This window comes from Podarcis cretensis (genome assembly GCF_951804945.1).
Source record: "Podarcis cretensis genome assembly, chromosome: 16".
Taxonomy (NCBI): Eukaryota; Metazoa; Chordata; class Lepidosauria; order Squamata; family Lacertidae; genus Podarcis; species Podarcis cretensis.
The window spans coordinates 15,928,951-15,943,890 of NC_137186.1; the positions used below are offsets into that span (position 1 = coordinate 15,928,951).

At 51.1% G+C, this 14,940-nt stretch overlaps 2 protein-coding genes across 2 annotated transcripts; both read left to right on the forward strand.

Annotated features, from left to right (window-relative positions):
* Positions 1-388: 388 nt before the first annotated feature.
* VPS51 (VPS51 subunit of GARP complex) lies at positions 389-9,208 on the forward strand. The gene is made up of 10 exons (XM_079957469.1): positions 389-596; positions 1,564-1,693; positions 1,954-2,100; positions 2,338-2,557; positions 3,054-3,798; positions 4,793-5,008; positions 6,300-6,518; positions 7,216-7,337; positions 7,689-7,776; positions 8,797-9,208. Exons 1-10 carry the CDS (start codon positions 405-407, stop codon positions 9,055-9,057), a joined length of 2,340 nt encoding a protein of 779 aa, XP_079813595.1. The 5' UTR covers positions 389-404; the 3' UTR covers positions 9,058-9,208.
* A 1,499-nt stretch (positions 9,209-10,707) lies between these two features.
* LOC307205302 (toll-like receptor 5) lies at positions 10,708-14,582 on the forward strand. The gene is made up of 2 exons (XM_079957505.1): positions 10,708-10,787; positions 12,187-14,582. The coding sequence occupies exons 1-2, from the start codon at positions 10,742-10,744 to the stop codon at positions 14,112-14,114; spliced, it is 1,974 nt and encodes a 657-aa protein (XP_079813631.1). The 5' UTR covers positions 10,708-10,741; the 3' UTR covers positions 14,115-14,582.
* Positions 14,583-14,940: the final 358 nt, after the last annotated feature.

Consider the following 14,940-nt stretch of genomic DNA (forward strand, 5'->3'; position numbering starts at 1 on the left):
TTCAAGGGGTTGTCCCTGTGCTGCTAGGCTGGGCGCTCCCTGTGTGCCTCAGGGGGTGTGGGTTTTTTTTTGGGGGGGGGGGAAGGCTCCCTCCTCTTTTCCACGGGCCGGCCTGGGAAGCCGCCGAGCGCTGACAACGTCGCCAGGCAGCGGCAGGGTTGCTTTTTCCCTTAAGCAGCTGCAGCAGCGGGAGGAAGAGCCGGAAGCGGAAGCGCTTCAACAAAACTTTATTAAGGTCCGGTCTCCATAGAGACGGGAAGGCCTTCCCTGCGCCCGGTCGCAACAAAACTTTATTGTTCCCGGAAGTGGAAGTTGTTGCCGTTGGCCGTTGCCGCCCTCCCCTCTCCGGTCTCCCCATCCTCCCCCCACCCCACGGCCAAACACGCACTCATACGCAGCGGGTCATGTCGGCGCCTCAGGCGGAGCGGGGCCCCGAGGGCGCGGGCGGCAAGCGGAGGCCGCACGGGATGCTGAAGCTCTACTACGGGCTGCCGGACCCGTCTGGGGAGGCCTTGGCAGGACCGGCCAGGGGGGATCTCGGGGGCCCCACCGACATCAACGGCCCCCACTTCGACCCGGAAGTCTTCCTCACCAAGGTGAGGGGGGGCACGGACGGGCAGATACACCCTCCGCGCCTAGCAACACCCTGCCCACTGGCGAGGTCTCCATGACAACTCTCCCTGGGCTGGCTCCACCGTCCCCAAAACTCACTTGTTCCGGGAAATGCTGCTTTGCTTTCCCAAAATGCTGAACAGCTTGAGCTGAGTGTTTCTGGGCATGAGCAGAGTGCCTTTTGCCTCGAAGAGTTAGAATGTTCACAGATCCAGGTTTCACTCCGCATAAAAGATCTCAGGGTTCCTCATGGTCAAGGGAGCCGTCTACAACGACTGAAGCATTGGATCTGAGAACAGAGTGCCTCTGGTAATCTGCAGAGTGCCATCTCCAAAGGATGCCAGACCTGGTGTTGTGCTGTGGTAAAGAGGATAAGGAGAGCATAAGGCCACTGGCCCATCTAGTCTTATTCTCACAGTAGCCAACCAAAGGGAAGCGCCCAAGCAGGATCTGGGCTGATAGGCTTATCCTCCCCTGTTTTGGCTCTCACTTCCACCCTGAATTCACTATGAGCCCGGTTTTTGAACCGGGAAGCACGGGGTATAAATAAAAATGTATTATTTTTATTATTATGTGTTCCTTGGTGTTGGCAAGCCACTCCCTCAGCCTCTGTCTCCCCAACTGCAATATTGGGGAGTAAAAAAATAATCCCCTTTTAAAAAAACGAATAACCCAAACAAGCATGCATAACGGCGGTGTGTTGCATTTCACTTGCAGCAGCTCAGACACCTATTGACCTGCCTTATCCAGAAGTCAGACTCTTGCTCTGTTTAGCCCAGATCTTAGCCCTGCAGCCGGTGATCCTTTGGAACCTAAGGCCTTCTGTACACAAAGCAAGCGCTCAATGATTAAACTGGGGTGGGGTGGGGGAGTGTTCACAAGGATAGCCAGAGGAGCATTGGCCAAGTTCAGTTTGCTGCTGACAGCACCCACCTCTGTTGTGTGTGACAGCTGCGAAAAGAATGCCCCCTGGCCCAGCTGATGGACTGTGAGACAGACATGGTGAAGCAGATCCGATCCTTGGACAGTGACATGCAGACTCTAGTCTATGAAAATTACAACAAATTCATCTCGGCAACAGGTAACTGGAAGGCTTGGCGGGGGGGCACGGTGAGGTCATGGGAAAGTTATATTTGTGGTTCACCTCCCTCTTCCAGTTTATTATTATTTAGTTCAGGTGTGGAAAACCTGCAACCCACAGAACTTCCCCACTCAGCCCTCAGTCTCCGCCCCATCCTGTGTGCAGCCAGTCAGCTTAAACAGACAGCTTCTGTTAGTGCCAATGGAAGAAAATGCTTTTGAAGCAGACTCTTCCTAACATTCTCATGTTCCATTCTTCAGACACAATCCGTAAGATGAAGAATGACTTCAAGAAGATGGAGGATGAGATGGACTGCTTGGCAGCAAACATGGCCGTCATCACGGAGTTCAGTGCAAGCATCAGCAGCACCTTGCAGGATCAACATGAGCAGATCACCAAACTATCCGGTGCGATACCACTTCTCTGATTCCTGCTAATGTGCGACAAGGGTGTCAGGAGCCCGTCGGAGCTGATGGGGAGGGGGCACCAGTTCAGTGGCAGAACATCCACTTTGCATGTTGGAGGTTACCTGTTTAATCCCCGGCATCTCCAGGAGGCGCTTGTTGAGTGCTGGAAGGTGGCGTGGCATCAGTTGGGCAACTTGCCTGCCCTGCTCTGACTTCCTCCCTCTCTCTTGACCCCAGGTGTTCACGCGCTCCTACGCAAGCTGCAGTTCCTGTTTGAGCTGCCGGCCCGCCTGACCAAATGTGTGGAGATGGAGGCCTATGGACAGGCTGTGCGATACTACAGCAAGGCCCGCTCCATTCTCCACCAGTACCAACACATGCCCTCCTTCCGGGGCATCCAGGACGACTGCCAGAAGATCATGGCTGACCTCGCACAGAAGCTGCGCGAGAAATTCAGGTAGGCAACGGAAGACATCAGGGGAGCTGTTGCACTTGACTGTTTGCGACGAATGGGGCTGTGTTTGGGAAGGTCTTGGGGACTGAAGCAGTGGAGGCTGTGAGCCAGAAGACTTGGCAAAGAAGGGTGGCTGCTCTGTGATTCTGCTGTACAAATTTAGATTAGCTTAACTGTCATGGTTTCTATTCGAGGAATCCTGACATTGGAGAGGATTCCTCAGAGCCCTACAGTTCCCTGGGGGGAGAGAATGGCTGCAGGGAGCCAATGTGGTGCCAGAGTTGGAGTGCGTAATGAGGAGCTGGGGTTCAGGTACACCACCACCCTGCTCAATGCAGCCCTGAAGCATGATGGGCATACTGGCCCCCTCACTATCTCTCACCTTGTAGGATCGTTCTGATCGTTGGGAGGAAGGGTGGGATGAAAATGTCACTTAAGAGGAGGAGCCAGTTTAAAATCTGCAGCTCAGCCCTAAGACCCTTCCTTCCTGCCTCCTCAGGGATGGGGGCTCTTGCGCCAAGGACTTAGCGGAGTGTGTGGAGCTGCTGCTGCAACTGGGCGAGCCTGCCGAGGAGCTGTGCGACGAGTTCCTCTCTCACGCCTGCTGCCGCCTGGAAGCTGAGCTGCGAGCCCTGGAGGCGGAGCTGGGCGAGGGGCAGCTGGCCACCCCGGCCACCGACATCCTGGAGTTCACCGACCGCGGCTGCAACAACTTTGTCAGCAACATGTGCCTGGTGATTGCCTCATACCAAGAGCTGTTTGTCAGCCGGGAGGGGGCCCGTGAGATTGCCAGCATGGCCCACGACAAGCTGGTGGCCTTTGTGGATGGCCTGATGGAGCGCTACTTTGCCCTGGTGGAGAGGCGCATCCAGCTGGAGCGGGGCGTGGGCGATAACTCCCTGCTGGTGCGGGCCCTGGACCGCTTCCACCGCCGCTTGCAGGCTTTGGTCAAGCTGTTGCCCGCCTTGCGGTCAGCGGTGGAGGGCACAGAAATCGTGGTGCGGGCAGCCAAGGAGCGCATCCGCCAATACCTACAGGCCCTGCAAAGCTTCTACCTGGACTGCTTGACGGACGTGCGCCAGTCCTTGGCCGCCCCTCGGCTCATGGGGAAGGACAGCCCCAACCTTGCAGAGCTGCTGGGCACCATCTCAGCCTCCATCCTCAACCAGATCAAGTCTGTGCTCACCTACGTCCACCTCTTCACTGCTAAGGACATCACTTTCTCTAACAAGCCGTATTTCAAGGTAAGGAGAGAGAGAAAGAGAGTTTGTTAGACTTTTCAGAGAGAAAGTTTCTTGCTGGAGCCCGGAGACTTGATACATCACAAGAAATAAAAATGCATGGGTGCGCATATGTAGAATTACATAAGGTAACCCATGGCGACACAAATTGTATGAGAGTCAAACCTTCTGTGGGCTTCACCACAAGACCCTTCCACTGCCACCAGAAACCCCATAAGACACTCCTCCTTGGGACCTGCTTTTGTAGGATGGACTTCTCTGATTGTGGGAGAAGCACCCCAGGGTATCTCCCTTCCGGGTGTTAAGGCAGAGCTGGGTGTACCCAGCCTCTGTCTCTTTAGTTTACATTTTGGGATATGCAGCTGCCAGCCTGAAGCTTCTGCCTGCTGTGCGATGGGGCCCCATAGCTGCTAGTCCTCATGAATCCCTTCTCATTATGCTCCTCAGCCACTTTCATCTCTGAAAGATCCCTGCATTGCTGGGAGTTGGACTAATGACCTTTGGGGTCCCTTCCAGCCATACAATTCTATGAAATGTCTGAAATGAGGTAAGGGCTCCTTAACCCTTCTTCCCCAATGTGCACAGCTGTAGTGGCTTCCTGACAGTTCAGCAGCTGGTGGCCCCGTACTTGAACTGCCCCACATAGCTCCAGTCCTGCTGTGTGATTTCTCTCTTAAGAAAAGCAAAGGCTCAAAGCTTTCTCACTGCCTATGATCAATGGTCTTTGGCAGCATCCTGCACTTCAGGCATCCCTCCCTTTTGTCAGTGTCTTGGCTGACCCAGTGAGTGGTTGAGGGACCCGAGGGGCAAACTTGGACAGAGCCTCTGTCCCTGTTCTCGCCGGAGAAGGAAGGGTTAAAGAGCCCCTTGGCTCCACCAACTCCCTGCAGTGCTGGCCCTGGAATCAAACTGTGGCTCATGTCAAGGCTGGGTGGCTGAGACTTTTGGCTGCGATGCCTCTTAACTTTCCCCTGTGCCTCTCCTTGCATTTTCCTAGGGGGAATTCTGCAGCCAGGGTGTCCGCGAAGGCCTCATTGTCAGCTTCATCAAGTCCATCTGCCAGACAGCCCGGCAGTTCTGTGAGAGCACTGGAGACAAGGGGGGCTCCACGCCCCCCACCCTGCTGCTGCTCCTCTCCCGCCTCTGCCTGGACTACGAGACCTCCACCATCAGCTACATCCTCACGTTGACAGATGAACAGTTTCTGGTGCAGGTGTGTCACACGTGGGAAGAGAGGATGCTGGGAGTCATTTCAGGCTTGGGAGACTTAAATGGCTAGGTTGGGGGGCAGAAGGGGGCTGTGTTTCCTTTCCTCTGCTCAGAACCGAGCTCATTGAGATCTGAATAAGGCCTCAGCTGTGCCATTATTCCACACAACTATGGAACAAACATAGGGCTTTGTTCCCTCTGTATATATACAAAGAAGCACATTTTAGACCTGCCAATTTTCTTTTAGAAGCCGACTACCAAACAAGAAGGGAGGAAAAAGCATTACGCAAGCTCCGTAAACAGGTCTTTTAAAAAAACATATATAACATAATATATAACGAAATAGCGGAAGCCAGAACTGTACATACTGTTCCATTTGCATCATCTCTCTCTGTGTGTGGCAGAGCTTGCTGATTTCCTTATTGCAGAATATGGGGATTGCAGTATGTGTGACTCACAGAATTTTCTCAGCCAAGGGGCAGCCCCAAAGGAGAAATCCTGGCTAGCTTGCTCCTGGCTTTTGGAGGGGTCCTTCCCTGTTGAGCATGTTGCTTGGTGTATTCAGGTGTGGGGTGGAGGTGGGGTCCCCCCCCCCGTATCACAGGGCCAGAGTCTCTTTCAAGGGAATTCATCCTATGCAGAGTAAATACTATTTATTAGAAATGCATTAGAATTGGATTTTGTCACTTTGGAAGATGCTTGAAATGTAAGTATTGTGACCCCTGCATTCCACATGCGTTGGCTGAGAATGAAATGTGTAAACTCCATTTATGGCTCTGGTCCTCAGTGCCGCTTCTTTGATGACTGTGTCAAATAGCTTTCCAGTCACTCCTCAGTCTTTCGGTCACTGCATAGGGTGCACCTGCTGCTTCCCCACCACCCCAGAAAACCCCTACATTTCTTGCCTCCTATAAAACATGTACCGCATTTCATTTCTCCAGATGCGGTTCAGAAAGATGTAAATCTCAAACCATTCAGAAGCCAGCAAAGCCTATCCAAATATAGCCTGTTTAGTATTGGTATGGTGTAGCAGTTAACAGCGTGAGCTTTGAGCCAGGAAATCCCTGGTTCAAATCCTGCCTCTGCTGGGAGCCTGTTGGATGACATTGGGCAAGCCAGTCCCTCTCAGCCTTTCCCAGCTTCCACCTCCAGTTTTGTTCTTAGCCGACAGGCCTTCCTTGTGGCGAGGCCTCTTTACGTATCTAAAAGCCCCTTGAGTTTTCCAGAGCCCCACATCAAGCTGCCAAGTGCCACCCTTTTCATCCTCTTCCTGCTCTGCTTTGCCTCTGAACCAGGACCACTCTCCCGTCACCCCTGTCACTGGCTTGTGTGCTGAAGCCCGGGAAGCCGCCCAGAAGCTGCTGAACCACTATGTGAAGGTGCAAGGCCTGGTCATCTCTCAGATGCTGCGCAAAAGCGTCGAGACGCGGGATTGGATCACCACCATTGAACCACGCAATGTCCGTGCCGTCATGAAGCGTGTGGTGGAGGATGCTACTTCCATTGATGTTCAAGTGAGTGGGGCGGAGGGGAAAGGGGGAGGGGTGGGATTTCAGAAAACCACCCGGTTCCAGCTTCTTACCTTGCCTGTAAATGGAAAGAGAGGGCACCATATGAGGAAGAGGGGGTTGGAATTTGGGGGTTTGTTCCTTTTTATCTATTTGTTTATTTATAATGATACCATGAAAATATCAGTTTCCAATGTATCTATACGGAAAGCACATTAAAATTTAAAATTGGCTAATCGTCATGGAAAAATGTATTCTTAACAGGCTACATAGGTTTGGCAGAATAGAAAAGTTTTCAGCAGGCGTTGGCACAGAAGGGACCTGCTGAATCTCTAGTGGCGGAGCGTTCCACAGGACTGGGCCAATGACACCGAAGGCTCTTTTTTTTTGTTGATGTCAAATGAGCCTCACCAACTCGGGGAACGACCAGCGACGTTCCTGCAGATGTTCTCAGTGATCGAGCTGAGATAGAAGAGCTTTGTCAGTCCCTGAGGCACCCTGGACCTAAGTTGGTCAGGGCTCTGTAAATTAATACAAATAGTAAATGGGCAGCCACTGCAGCTGTTTTGACAGTGGTGTCATATGCTGCTTGTTACAGGGTAAGTGTGGGGTGCCAGGGGTCCTCACTTGGAAGAGGGTGAACCTGTGCAGAGGCTCCCTCTCCATTTGAGTAACTGCCTCACACGTTAATCTCCCCACGCAGGTTGGGCTTCTCTATGAGGAAGGTGTGCGCAAAGCCCAGAGCAGTGACTCCAGCAAAAGGACCTTCTCCGTCTACAGCAGCTCCCGGCAGCAGAGCCGCTACGCGCCGAGTTACACACCCAGGTGAGCTGGGGAGGCAGGCTCTGTCCTTCCTGCTGGATGGGGAGTTTGAATCATCCCTAAATCATAAAGGAGCAGGCGGGGCACTGTGTGTATCTAGTGCAACCTTGCAAATTGGCCCCTAAGAGTTTCTGGTTCACAAGAATTGACGCTGGCTTGCCTGCCATGGATACCTCGCATAGTTATTGTGTGCCACAGTCTTGGGTGGAGGGAAAGAGATGTCCATCCAAACCCCTCTCCAGCAAGGCAGCTCAGGGGTGGGGGATAGTGTGCTAGTCTCCTGGGCATGGCCCTTAGCCCCACAAGCAGTCAGCCACTCTGTGTGAGCCTCATCTCGTCTCTTCTCTCCCCAAGCGCTCCCATGGATACCAACCTGCTGAGCAATATCCAGAAGCTTTTCTCTGAGCGCATCGACATCTTCAGCCCTGCGGAGTTCAACAAGGTGAGGAGCCTGCAGTGGCGTGCTCTGTTGTGCTTCCTCCAGCCAAAGCACGTGAGGTTGGTGGCCTCTCTACACTGGTGCCTGGATCTGCCTCTTGGGGAGATGTGCATGCACCCCACAGGGAGAGAGGAGCCATTGCCCTTGCCAACAGATGATGGGAGTGATCTCTAGAAAGGGTAGCAGGTTCCTTTTCTTTGGTTATTGCTAGATATATTTATACATCTCTTTCACTAGGGCTGCAGTTGCAGCCTGAACCTCATTCAATTACACCACTCAGATCAAGAGAACCGTAATTTTCCCAATATGTAGGGGAGGCCTCCGCTTGGCTTCTCCCTCTCAGTGTTAAAGTCTAATAGTTCATGGAGCTCCAATCTGCTTCTCCCCTCCCAAAATGCCTGATTCTCAGCGGAGCCCAGCATCGGAGCTTGTGGTCATCTTGGCACCTTTGCTGAATGAATCTCCCGCCCTCTTTCAGTTTCTGAGCAGCGTTTGGCTGCCACCAGGACAGAGGTGAATCAAGCCTTTATTAAGAGGCTTGTGATGAACATCCATGATGAAGGTCCTTAGTAAGACCTGGCCAGGATGGAAGGTTAACCTTGGCTGGTAAGAGCAGCCACATAAGTGCCTTTACTCTTGGGTCTTAGGCGTCCCCCTCTCTATCCGTTTTTTCTGTTTGTAATCATCAAAACTGACACAGCAATGTGTGATTGGGGCAGGAGGGCGAAGCCACAGGCAATGGCATTTACCTGTTTTGTTGGCAAGTGCAATTTAAATGAAAATCATAGAATAAAAACACAAAATGGCCGTACAAGAGGAAGGGAGGCACCCATTGACTTAACCAAAGGCCTGGCTGAAGAGAGGCAGACTGAGCAGTTGTCCAAAACCATACAATGATTTCAATAAGCACCCCCAGGGGAAAGTATCAAGAAAACATCCATTTGGGGGGTGGGGCGGGCAGATTTTTAGATCTTCACTCTGCTGTCTCTTTTTTCATCCTCTTCATCCTCTTCTTCCACTCAGGTCTCTGTGCTTACCGGTATCATCAAGATCAGCCTGAAGACGTTCCTGGAGTGTGTCCGCCTGCGAACTTTTGGCCGCTTTGGCCTGCAGCAGATCCAGGTGGACTGTTACTACCTGCAACTCTATCTGTGGCGCTTTGTCTCTGATGAGAACCTGGTGCACTTCTTGCTGGACGAGATTGTGGGCAGCACAGCCCACCGCTGCCTTGACCCCGTGCCCATGGAGCAGAGTGTCATTGAGGTCATCTGTGAGCGCGGCTAGGGCACGAGGAGGGGGTTGGACTGGGGGGAGGGCAGTTATGTGTCTGCACTCTTGTTCCCTGTCAGGTAGGGGGAGAACAGGAATGTCTGGCAGGTGAGACCTCAAAATGTGTCAATGTGGTTGTGATAAATAAAGAATAACTTAAACCGTATTCACTGGTGAAGGCTTTTTTGTTTCTGCAGCAGCCAGGAAACTGTAGCTCTGGATAAAATTAAACCGTGTCAGTTGCTCCTTTTTGCATGATTTCATGAGAGCATGAGAAAGGTCCTGCAGCAGCAGCAGCTGGGACAGGCCAAAGGCTCATCCATTCCAGCATCCTGTCTCTGTGGCCAACCAGATTTGTTCATTATTGTTACTCCATTTATATCCCACTTCCTCCTTCCAAGGAGCTCAAGGTGGCATGCATGGGTCTCTCCCTTCCTCTGAAGACTCCTAAAACAACATATACAATCGGAAGACTTAGTTTGCTCAGAATCAGGTATACACTTCCAGAGTTAATTCTAAATACATTATACAGTGGTACCTCGGGTTACATATGCTTTAGGTTACAGACTCCGCTAACCCAGAAATAGTACCTCGGGTTAAGAACTTTGCTTCAGGATGAGAACAGAAATTGTGCTCCGGTGGCGCGGCAGCAGCAGGAGGCCCCATTAGCTAAGGTGGTGCTTCAGGTTAAGAACAGTTTCAGGTTAAGAACAGACCTCCGGAACGAATTAAGTACTTAACCCGAGGTACCACTGTACTGTATCTGGTAAATGAGCCACCATAGCCACTGGAGGGCTGTGAAAATTTGCGTCCCAGGCTTTTTAGACTCATCTACCCATGTACTAACTGAAACCCAAGGGGCACATGGGTTGCCAGATGTGAAATATATTGGCAATATTTTCGGCTCTCCTATACCACTGCTTCTCCAAACTGCTGAACTCAGTTCTGGGCTGAGTTCAGGGATTTCATACAGAGGACTAAAGTCCTACATTACATGCATGTGACATGCACAAGCTGAAAGGGACACGCAACATTGAAAGCTTAGGCCTTTCATTTCTCCCCTTCATGTTGCTCTCCCTGCCCTCCCTGCCTTGCAAATGCAACTGTGAATAATTTTTTTAACCACCCCTTCTCAAAAAGTTGGTAGGGAAGCGGGCAGCTGAGTGAAATTGCTTTCGGGGGGCGTATGTGGCACAGAAGGCCAAGAGTTTGCCACTCTGGCCTTAAATGCAAGATGACAAAACTGCAAATGGAAATGATTCGCTGCTCTGGAGAGGACATTCCAGCGGGGCGACAAGGAACCTTGCCTGAAATTTCCACTTTCACCCAATGATACAAAGTGCAGGAAGCCTGCCTGCAGTTATTCTTGGGTAGACTTGGTTTTAGCAATCTTTAAGGATCTGTGCACCTAGGAAATGTTGCGCATGAGCTAGCATGGCGGCGGGCGGCGGCAGGGGGGTTGGGAACAGTAATATCTGCTGAAGGGCCCTCAGGGAATTTCCCCATTATTTCCCCATTATGCATCTTTCCAAATCGCATTTGAGTCAACACAGGCTGTTGACGTGGGGCCCAGAAAGGGAACTGCTCGGGTGGTGTTTATATGGGGCAAGGACTGTGCCAACCCATAAGCAGCAGCAGCAGCAGCAGCAGCAGCAGCAGAGATAGAGAGAGAGTCTCATTTTGCACCAGCTTCAACACCATGCTGAGATTTCACCAAAGTCGCCCACTTTGGAGGGCTCCAAAAGGTGAGTGACATAAGATAAAGTGGGGTTTGAGTCCCTCAATATGACCGGTCATCTTTCTAGAAATTCAATAATTCTCCCCTGCCAGGTGAGTCATCAACCTTCAGGTTAGTGAAAAGCTTTAAGATGGGGAAGGCCCATTACTCCGTGGCATATGTGGGATGCAAATGTTTTTCCACACACTGGTCCTGAAAGACCTACATTGACTCCCAGTACATTGAAAGTGTTGGTGCTGACCTTTAAAGCCCTAAACTGCCTCGGCTCAGTATACCTGAAGGAGCATCTCCACCTTCATTGTTCAGCCCAGACACTGAGGTCCAGCTCCGAGGGTCTTCTGCTGGCCTTCTGGCAAGAAGTGAAGATAGAGGGAACCAGGCAGAGGGCCTTCTCAGTAGTGGCACCTGCCCTGTGGAACACACTCCCATCAGATGTCAAAAAGATAAACAACTATCTGATTTTTATAAGACATCTGAAGGCAGCCCTGTATAAGGACTTTTTAAAAGGTTTTATTGTGTTTTTATATATGATAGAAGCCACCCAGAGTGGCTGGGGAAAACCAGTCAGATGGGTAGGGTACAATTATTATTATTATTATTATTATTATTATTATTACTACTACTACTGCTGCTGCTGCTGCTACTACTACTACTACTACTACTACTACAGTACTACTATTCACAAGGCCAACAGCTTGAACTGCAGACATCAGCAGATGGCCATGACTTATCTCTTTACTGTGTGGAAGGAGGGAACCTTTATTGCAGTTTTCTGCACATCAAGAGAGTGTTAAAAGGTGGTTAAAAGATGGTCCGTCCTTTTGCTGGTCAGTCCGCAACTCTATTGCTATATCCCGTGCTTTGCATGCCCAAGATTCTTCAGTTTGGGATATTGTGTAGCCAGTTTGGTGCAGTGGCTGTTGGGCTAGTGTCTGTGAGTCCAGGGTTCAAATCCCCACTCAGCCATGGAGTTCATTTGGTGATCTTGGGCCACTTGGGGTGTTGCAGGGAAGAAATGTGAAAGGGGAGAACCATGATTGCTGCCTTGAGCTCCTTAAGAGGAAAGGCAGAATATACCTGAAATTATAAAATCCTCACATTTCCAGTTAAAAGGTTCTTGGACAAGCAATGCTGCGAGAGGCCTCAGCACAGGAACACCCTGAAAAGGTCTTGCTGCTGCCCATCAAATGAGACAATATTGGACCACTTTGTGTGTTTGTTGCAGAGGTGGCATTTAAACCTGGGACTATTAGCAGCCAAATTATGCCATCTCTCTGATCAGTCAACTGTCAAAGCTTCTTCTTGCCCCATTGAACTTTAGGAAAGTTAGTTTTACAGGACAAGCTGTGCTAGGAAAATGAACAAGGAACTAACAAATGTCCCCTTTCTTCTCTCTTAATTGCCAGCTCCTTTTACTAGGATCATCTTCTTGCTGGTTTTGGGGTCCACTGTTGACAGCCAGCCCCGCTGCTACCATACCAAAGTGAATTCTCTGCTGGTGGCCAATTGCCAAGCTCAAAGACACAAGGAAGTCCCTGAAACGGACAGCTCCCTTCAGGTCCTCTTGCTGAACTTCAACTTCTTATCAAACATCTCGGATTCCTCCTTCTCCCAAATGCCGTCCCTGAGGATGCTGTCTCTTGGGAAGCAACTGGGAGGATCCCTCTATGTCGGAGAAAGGGCGTTTCAGAATGTGCCCAGCGTCAGGATCCTGGATCTTGGCGGCAACAAGAACTTGACCTTGCACCCAGCTGCTTTCCGCGGCCTCACCCAGCTTGAGGTGTTGCTCTTGGATTTCAATGGTTTTGACGAAGAAGTACTGGAAAGAGGTTATTTCCAGGATTTGGTATCGCTGAAGAGGCTGGATCTTTCCGGAAACCGCATCCGTAGGCTGAGGCCTGATCCAACTTTCCAGGGCCTGAGAAAGCTGAGCGTCCTTCAGCTGAAGCTCAACCAAATTGGAGAGATCTGTGGGGAAGACCTACAGAACCTCAGGGGGCACCATTTGGCCTTGCTTGACCTCTCATCCAACCGACTGCTTAATCCCAATGCCTGCACCAACCCTTTCTTCAGCATCGTGCTGGGAACTCTGGACGTCTCTTCGAACTCATGGAACGCGATGGAAGCTCAGAAGTTCTTCACACGACTAAATGGCACTCGAATCCATAACCTCAAGATGCAGCACTCAGCCGCCCTCGGCAGCGGGTTTGGTTTCCGTAACCTCAAGGGCATCTCGCCTAGCACCTTTCTTGGCCTCCGTGGCAGCGGAGTTTACTCCTTCGACATGTCCAATGGCTTCCTCAGGGAATTGGGCCCATCTGTCTTCTCGGGGCTCCCAGACCTCAACATCCTGCTGTTGAGATCCAACCAGATTACTGAGATCAAGGATGGGGCCTTTTCTGGGCTGAGCCAATTGCGTATTCTCGACCTGTCCCTCAATCTTCTTGGGGAGCTGTACACAGAAGCCCTGCGACCCCTGAAGTCATCCCCACTCCAGCACCTCATCCTGAAATCCAACCACCTTGGGATTGTTCAACACGATGCTCTGGTGGGGCTGAACTCCTTGCAAACCCTTGACCTCGGGGACAATGCTCTCGTGAAGGTCCCGGTGGGGAAACTCCCATCCCTTCTGCGCCTGATGCTGGGGCAAAACAGGATTGGGGATGCTTGGGGTCTCGAACGTCTTAGCAGCAACCTGACCCACCTTGACTTCTCCTCCAACCGCCTGAGTGACTTAGGGAGTCTCTGGGGTCAACTAGGGAAAAACCCCACCTTGCGTTTCCTGAATCTCTCAGGCAATCAGCTGGCAAAGTGCTTCAGGGCTGAGAGAGGCCCTAGGCAGCTCAGAGAACTAGATATTTCCCATAACGACCTGGGAAGCATCTGGAAAACAGAGAACTGTGTGGACATCTTCCAGCATTTGGAGAACCTAAGAGTCCTGAATCTCAGCTCCAATGGCCTTCGGGCCCTTCCTGAGGGACTTTTCCAGGGTCTGGCGTCTCTCCAGACTCTGAATCTCTCTGACAACCTCCTGCCCATCATTCCTGAGGAGGCATTCCTCAGCTTGAAATCCTTGCGCAGCCTTAGCCTCCATGGGAACCCCATAGTGACCCTCTCCCACTCTACATTTGAGCCGCTGGTGCAGCTGCAGTCATTGGACCTGAGCGAGTTGTCCTTGCTGTGCGACTGTGGGCTTTCTGACTTCCAGAGTCTGATGCAGGACAAAGACTCCAGGCTGAGTGGAGCTGTGGCCAATCTCCTGTGCATTCAGACCAGCCCTGATTTCCTGCATCTCTCCTTATCCTGGTTCCTCCAGAGCAAGTGTGCCCAATAACATGTTATGATCCAATATGGGGTTTGGGATGAAGAACAAAATCTTATCTTATCCGGGATGCCATCAAGCTGCACAGCAGTGGCAAAACCTGTGTTTCAGTTATCAAAAAAATGCCTCATTGTTGTCGTTTTCGCATGTGTGGGAACATCCATTTGGTAGGCCCATAATCTCTGTGTATTCAAGTAGCAAAGGCCAAATTGCTGACGTTTCGTAACTCACACCCCAAAGCTGGCTTTTTTTGCTTCTGGTATGTGTAAGCAAAACAATCCAAACACACACAGAGAGAGGCAAATGCTGTGTGATTGCAGACCCTCCAAATGTCCCGATTTTCCAGGGACAGTCCTGGAAGTGAGTCTACTCCCTGCTGTCAAAACTGCCCATTCCAATTCCCTCTCCCTTTGGTTCCTAAGCCCTAAACGACTTAGGTCCAAAGTGTGTGAGAGACATCCTTTCCTAGAGATCCTCTTGGGAGTTCCTGTCAGAATTCAGGGCCGGTCAGAGGTATGTGCCTATCTCTCCAGGCACCGGCTGAATTCTTTTGACCTCCCTCCGGCGACTCCCGGCAGGAAATACACACGAGGTCCGTTCCGGCGATTTTCCTCAGGCTGTGAGGAAAACACACCAACTGCTTCTCTTCCTCCCTGCTCTCCAGCATATCCCCAGGGAGGGGAATCAGACTCAGACAGAAATGTATCTACATTCTTTTATTCCTGTCTTTACTTCAGTACAGAGAAAACATGTCTGCTCTTTTCAACAAACAGAGAGAAACTCCAAACTCCACCCATGTACATCCTGTACAGGTCATATGACACACACACTGAGCTAA